This window comes from Montipora capricornis, chromosome 13 (genome assembly GCF_036669925.1).
Source record: "Montipora capricornis isolate CH-2021 chromosome 13, ASM3666992v2, whole genome shotgun sequence".
Lineage (NCBI taxonomy): Eukaryota > Metazoa > Cnidaria > Anthozoa > Scleractinia > Acroporidae > Montipora > Montipora capricornis.
In genome coordinates, this window is record NC_090895.1 from 23,731,863 (window position 1) to 23,739,362 (window position 7,500).

Here is a 7,500-nt window from a genome sequence, read left to right on the forward strand (position 1 = left end):
CCGCCAAAACTTTATTTCGCGGGCGCTTACAATACCGCCAGCTACGCAGGCTATGAAAAGTGCAGCCGCATGGCTGCACTTAAACTTCCCCCTTGGACACTCACACTCACTTGATCTTATGGCATTCTCACTATTTAAGTAAACCTAGGAAATCAGAAAAAACGACGCTTATGAGCATGAAAAGCAACTTTCAAATACTTCTTATGAAGACTCCAAACAAAAGAACAATTCCTTGCATCGAACAAACTAACACATCAATGCACATCGAACGAACTTAACAACAAAGTATATCGATGGCAAAGTTTGCGCATCTACTTATTCCACAATTGAATTATTACGGAAAAGAACTGCTATCAACCTAAAAATCTCACTGAGAAGCATTTCAAAGCAGCAAATAAATAACAAGCGACGTTCGTACTGTAGTGAGTGTTAGTTGAACCCTTTCCACTCACTTTGTAGACTTTGTTTCGCATGCTTGCGTGCACGTCTCCTCTTAAGATACCATGACTATACGTAAATGACTCCACATGACCTGATTTGTAATGGTTTTCGCCCTTCTTAATAGACTTCTGCTCTTCCCTGAAGAAAGAAATGAGCGACGCGATCGAGAGTGCCGACATTTTGTATGGATTCGGTCACGCTTTGGGCCTTTGTTTAGAACTGATTTTTTTAGCACCATGGTAACGTGACGTCACCGCTTTAGAACTCTATTATATACAGCCACTAGTGATTGTAGCAAAGTATACAACCACATATCGGTTCTCGTATAAACACATTGAATATAAAAAATGAAACTTTGAAGGAAGATGGATGAGACAAATACAACACCAAACACATTTTACTTAATTATTACTTCATAACCTCTCATTTCGCACTGCATCTTTATTTTCCAGCCATCCAAAACTTTACCATACAGTTATTAAAAACTGGACCAAGGAAATTACGACAAAAATCACACGACAATGAACTTTTCCTCCCTTTGCACCTTATCCTTCTTTGCTTACACACAACAATGCAATGCAAACTATCTGTAACTCATGTACTTCAGTGCGCCCAACAACTTTGGCTTGAACTTAAAGTACAGTCGGGAATATCGAGGCTTGCTAAAACTTAATGGGGTATTTCATCATCTCCTATACTTGATAAAATAGGATCTTTCGCAGTGCACGTTTCGTCTTGCTTGAATTTCGAGGTTAAAGAGATCAATCTTGTGGTGGGGCAACTGAGGACATCATTAGCAACTTTAAATTCGCAATCCAAAAGTGCCACTGAAAACGTCTACGTCAATTTAAGGAAATCATTGTCGGAAAATAAGATAAATAGTGATACAACACTGCCGCTCGAATTGTAAACAAGACTTAAAAAAAAAAAATCTGACCCCAGTGAGGGCGTATTATCGTTGATTATGTTATTCTCTACTTGCACAAATCCCAAAATATACCTCTTTAACCCCCAAAATTTTGCATAATCATTTTTTGAAATTTCTCCTGGGACATAAAGATGTCCGAAGAGAAACCGAAAACAATGCCTATGCAAACTTTTTAGGGGGTTAAAGAGGTGTATTATGGGATTTGTGCAAGTAGAGAATATACATATTTATTAAATTCTCAACCTCGCTCATTGCATTTCTCGTGCTTTGATTGGTTTAATCAATCACGATTATCAGCTCATATACCTTAGTTTGACGTTATATGGAAAATGATTGCGATAAGCGTTGCTAAACTAAAATTATTTTTCGCAGGAAAGCAAAATTCTTCACTAAATAAGGCAAAAAAAAACGTTTTTTTGGAAATTTTTGATCAATTCACAAGTTTAGAAGTAAGCGAAAAGGTAAGAGATGTTTTTTGTGGTGCGCCTGCGTCTGTCTAACCACCAGTAATTGTACAACATCGTATCTTCATCAAGTTTTTTTCAATTTCGCTCGGATTTTCTCGCTTTTTTCTTTCGTATTCTACGCGCGCTTGTTGGATATGAGAGTGGTTGGCTATTATTTACTATCTCGTATCCAACGCGGGCTTATGAAATAATTGTTAAATGTATGTATACGTATACATAGACAAATATTATGATTGTTTGATTCCGCTGATTATGTTGTATACGTCACGATATAAGTGGCCACTCAGATGGACTGGACCGAGTACATATATGGCTCCATAAACGAAGAGTTCTTTCTCTTAATGATTCAAAAACTAAAACTACATAGAGTTCTATTCCTTCGTGGTTCTGATTCAGCACTCGGCTCCACTCTTGACCTTAAAAATCTCGATGTACAGTAAGGACTTTAGCCATGGACCACTTGTTTCTGGATATACTCTTAAAACTTCCAAGTGTCTTGAGAACAGAAGATGAGAAATAACTTGAAAAAATAAAACAACAAGTGCGTGGATAACTTCTACCTTTCGTCCATTACCAGCACTTAAAATAGATATCCCTAATTCAATAGACATCCCTTGAAACAAATGAAAGTCAATAAATCTCATCATCATAATAAACGACTTTGGATATTCTACAAGGGAATAGACCATTTTCGATATATTAAAATTCAGTCCTAAACAAAAGGTATCATCTAGAGGCTCTGGGGCATAAATATAAGGACTTGTATGAGTTTATTCACCAGAGCCTCGAGATGATACCTTTTGTTTAGGACTGAATTTTAATATATCGAAAGTGGGCTATTCACTGCACAAGTTACACAGACAGCACACCACCCCACCCCAACCCCCCTTCCCTGTTTTAATGCAATTTCACACAGCAAAGCGCTGTGTAAAGTCGTTATTGCAACAGACAGATGACTACAAATTCAGCTAACTTTTCCAGTCACAAGAAACAAAAACTCGAGACAAAAAACGGGAAAGTGACTAGATTTGTTTTCCCGCGATATAAGCAAGAATATTTGATGTATGGTAAATTTCACCGGACCATTTGAGAATTACTGGGTGAGCCAGAAAAGAACAAGACAACTATTTTCTTTTCAGCCATTGGAACATGGAATACTACCTTTATGCTCTGATTCCAGCTGTAAGGGCTGAATAGTTGTGTTGATGGCTATCTTTTATTAAAAGATATACACACTCGTTGACAACAAATGATTAAACGCCTTACTAAGGCCATTCCTAGGCAAAATATTTTCTCTTCAGTCCTTTTTTCTTTAAAATTCGTTTCGCACGAAAAATTGCCAAGTGGAAAGAGTCTAATGATGTTTCACAATGCACTGAACTCCGGAAAGGGATGCACGCCTAAAAGTAGAAGGTTTACAAGCCTTTGCCGCTAACCTGTGACCGTGAGTCATTGAGTGTGATTCCAGGTCTTTGTCTATGTAACTAACCATTAGTGTTGCTCATTGTCCATTACCCTACGCTGGCATATCCATTTCCACCACCCTTCTTTCCCATTGTGTCATCTCTCTTGAACTGCCATTGTTGAGTGCTCCAAGGAAAGACTAAAGAAGAAGCATCAAAGAATAAGACTATGAAACACACCCAAAAAACGTGTAACAAAAGCAATGAAAGACAAGACCCATTGTTATTGGACACAAAGGGCAATGAAACTAATCCAGATTACATAAGATCAACCACTCACACCAAGAAAACCTAGCCTTATGGGTCCTCCCTTTGAGAATATTTACCTAAAAGTGGAAACACCGGTATCTGTCAACAAAAGTTATACCCAGTGGTCGAGAGGTAAGGAGCATTTTGCCTGCGAACAACCTCTTCTCTTTGGTAAAGTTTGACAAATTGTGCAATGTCAAAATCCAAGTAATTATGGCGTCCCTTAGCTGAACTGCAGAATAATTATCCGGCCACTTATTTATATATGAAATTGTGTATTATTATGTGTCTTGTTCTTTAAGAACCGAGACGCAGCCGAGGGAAACAAGGAAACAAAATGAAGTGCTTCCTGAGGGACCAGCCATTAAGTGATTTGTTATATAGCACAAAAAGAAAAACGTGCAACGGCAACAGAAACGCGGTCGTCAGTCAACATTCGCGGGTAGCAGTGCACTGTTACCCTCTGACGTCATAGATTTTGCTCTGTTGCCCGCTCGGAGACTTTTGGCGGGAAACAGTTTTTCTGTTAGATGTCATGTGACCTCGACGTAACCAATGAGAGCGCGCACTGCTGGGGGAAAAATTCAGCTATATAACAACAACAGTTATTCCCATCCCTTAACTTTAAACACAACACCATTTACGAGGAAATTGAAGCAAAGATCTCAGAACAACCCAACAGTGAGCCTGTTCGCAAGATCATATGACAAGGTTCGAGGGTGTTTTTCGAAAAAGGCGAGTGCCACTGTGTCAGCTGCAAATGCCATGCTAAGTTGCTCCTTTCAATTCATTCACGCCTAATTTCTAAATGGCGGCACTTTTTTAGTTTCTTTTTTTGTTTTGGTTTAACCTGAAATTAAAAACGCGGTACCGAGGGAAACATGGAATGAAAAATATAAAAATGGTATAAGAAACGTGGCCATTTGCATTGGGAAAAAGCAGTATGAGAAATTTGGCATGTAGGCGTCCTGAGAATTATCACGCATGCAAAATTCCTTATCATGTTGTATCATAAGTTCAAGAAATGGGCTGCCGCCGTGGTGAGAGCACTCGCCTCCACCAATGTGGCCCGGATTCGTTTCCCAGACTCGGTGTCATATGTGGGTTGAGTTTGCTGGTTCTCTACTCTACTGCGAGAGGTTTTTATCGGGAACTCCGGTTTTCCCCTCTCTATAAAAGCCAATATTTGATTTGATTTGAGTTAATTGCATTAGTGTCCTTAATTAGTGCTCTTGTGCTAAAACCATTGACACTTAAATAAACTGTACATCTTTTTTGGTTGGGCTGCTGAAAACTGCTTCACGACGCTTGCCGAGCCAGTACCATTTTGGAGGGATCCTTGGTCAGTAGCATTCTTCTTCTGTAAGCTTCAAGCAACGATGGCTATGAGAAGACCACCACCACCACTGCTACAATGATCAAGGCAATCAGAGCACCTGCAGTTGCAAAACAGCAAGCAAGAACAATAACAGATAACAGAAGTTAATATTTAATAGAATATTACAGTGCATAAACTCTCCACAGTTTGAAAAGAGGCCACCTAACATTACTCAGAAAATTTGTTAGCCTCTGACAGGATCAGAACCCATAAAGGCCCATAGAAGCTTTGATTTAATTAACCTTCTCATTCCCACGATCGAAACGTTGATTCTCCCAAATAGTGCCATAGAGTTCTTTGTTAGGTAGTCATGGGAATTTGGTGTTATATCAAGATCACAGCTCGTAAGCTGATAAGAATCTTCATTTCAATATATCTGTCGAAGTGACATTTCATACAAATTGTGAGGTGAATTTACATGATTTCAGTCCTGGCACTAAAGGGTTTTAATACCTCACGGACTCTCAGAGAAGCAAAGGATGACTACTGGGTTCATATTATAGTTATTTTAGTTCAATGAGAAGTAGACTTTCACGTTGCAAATGCTGGTTTCGTGAATTGCGCTACAGTTTAGGATAGCGATGTGCGGTAATACGCAGTGTCATATTAAAAGGTCAAAAAAGGCACGAGCCCATAGGGTGAGTGCAATTTGTAGCCTTTGAAAGACTTTTACGAGACAGTGCTTATTTATTCCAAATTGCTCGAGAAAAAGCTTGTGGTTACTTGTTAATAATATTCATATAAAAAATTCGTAATTCGTAAAAACAGACGCACGCGTATCAGGCAGTCACAAATATATCGCCATTCGAGGCCCTTTTTTGCGCTGAATTACCTTTCTTCTGCAGTGTGTTACCTCGAAAATGCAATTCTGTTAGCCAATTACAATGGAGAAATTCTTCCATGCATGTTATTAACAGGTAAAATTCCTTTTTGAAAAATATATATCTACCTTGCTTGCAATCTGGTCCTCCAAAAATTCAACTGCGTTCTTCTTTTTGTTCTGGTTCTGTATATGGTTACTTTTAAAAACATACTAAACCTGATCTACAAATCTTAAATTATATTGAAAAGTGAGACCTAAGATCTTATGACAGCTGAGCTGACTAATGCTATGAATGGGATTAGACAGGCTGAGTCGCTTTGTCGCCGATTACAACATGAAATGGACTCAGGCAAAGGGAGGGGAAGGGGTGGGGGGCAGGGGGAGGGGGAGATGGGATATTTGGGCGTAATGACACTAAATACTTGCATGTTAATTTGTCCCAACACTTCTGTCCAAAATTGCTACCTGCTTGTTACATTTTGAAATGTAACAACCAATGCAGTTGTTTTTCTCCTACTACTACTACTACTACTACTACTGCTACTACTACTACTACTACTGTGTTTCAAGGATAAGCACAATCTTTGTTAACGGCAATGCAGTAATGTTTCATAATCTAAATGTTTACTGATGCAAACGGATGTATGGGGTTTCTTTCCAGGCCAAGTGTTGAAGAGAACTAGTAGAACTAGGACACCTACAGTGCCATAGCCAATACCCTTGTTGGCCATTTTTCAGTTCAAATTCTGAACCCTTTCCTCTAGTGATAACTGGGCTCAAAAATTCTGCATCCTTTCCTTCAAAAAGTGGACAGAAATTCTGAACCCTTTTCTTTAGTGTTAGATGGGATCAAGAATTCTGAACCCTTTTCTTGAACGATACAGGGTAAAAAATTCTGAACCCTTTACTCGAATGATAAAGAGTAAAAAAATCCGAACCCTTTTCATGAATGCTAAAGAGTCAGATATTATGAACTCTTTTCTTCAATGATACAGGGGCAGAAATTCTGAACCCTTTTCTAGAATGATACAGGGTCAGAAATTTTGAACCCGTTTTTGAATGATACAGGGTCAGGAATTCTGAACCCGTTTCTTGAATGATAAAGAGTCAGAAAGTCGCAACCCTTTTCTTGAATGATACAGGATCAGGAATTCTGAACCCTTTTCTTGAATGATACAGGATCAGGAATTCTGAACCCGTTTCTTGAATGATACAGGATCAGGAATTCTGAACCCGTTTCTTGAATGATAATAGGTCAGGAATTCTGAACCCTTTTCTTGAATGATACAGGGTAAGGAATTCTGAACCCGTTTCTTGAATGATAAAGAGTCAGAAACTCGCAACCCTTTTCTTGAATGATACAGGGTCAGGAATTCTGAACCCGTTTCTTGAATGATACAGGGTCAGGAATTCTGAACCCTTTTCTTGAATGATACAGGGTCAGGAATTCTGAACCCGTTTCTTGAATGATAATGGGTCACAAATTGTGAACCTTTTTCTTGAATGATGAAGGTTCAAGAATTCTGAACCCCTTCTCTTGAATGATAAAGAGTCAGAAATTTCCTAACCCTTTTCTTGAATGAAAGGGCCTAGCCAAACGAAACATGTTTGGCGACCAAACAACATCAAACATTGTTGCTGACCAAACATTTTACCACTTGGCCATCTGGTTTGGTGCTGTTTGATCGTATTTAATAAAATTTGAACGCCATCAAACATTTGATCAAACAACTGAAAACATTTCTTTTGTT

At 38.7% G+C, this 7,500-nt stretch overlaps 1 protein-coding gene and 1 pseudogene across 1 annotated transcript in view; both read right to left on the reverse strand.

Annotated features, from left to right (window-relative positions):
- The window catches only part of LOC138030130 (uncharacterized), a 3,727-nt pseudogene extending 3,053 nt beyond the window's left edge, over positions 1-674 (reverse strand).
- Positions 675-4,436: 3,762 nt separating this feature from the next.
- The window catches only part of LOC138030714 (leucine-rich repeats and immunoglobulin-like domains protein 1), a 9,603-nt gene continuing 6,539 nt past the window's right edge, over positions 4,437-7,500 (reverse strand). The window contains exon 4 of the mRNA XM_068878593.1: positions 4,437-4,984. Within this exon, the coding sequence (XP_068734694.1) occupies positions 4,932-4,984 (53 nt within the window). The 3' untranslated portion in view covers positions 4,437-4,931. The remainder of the gene's footprint in view (positions 4,985-7,500) is intronic.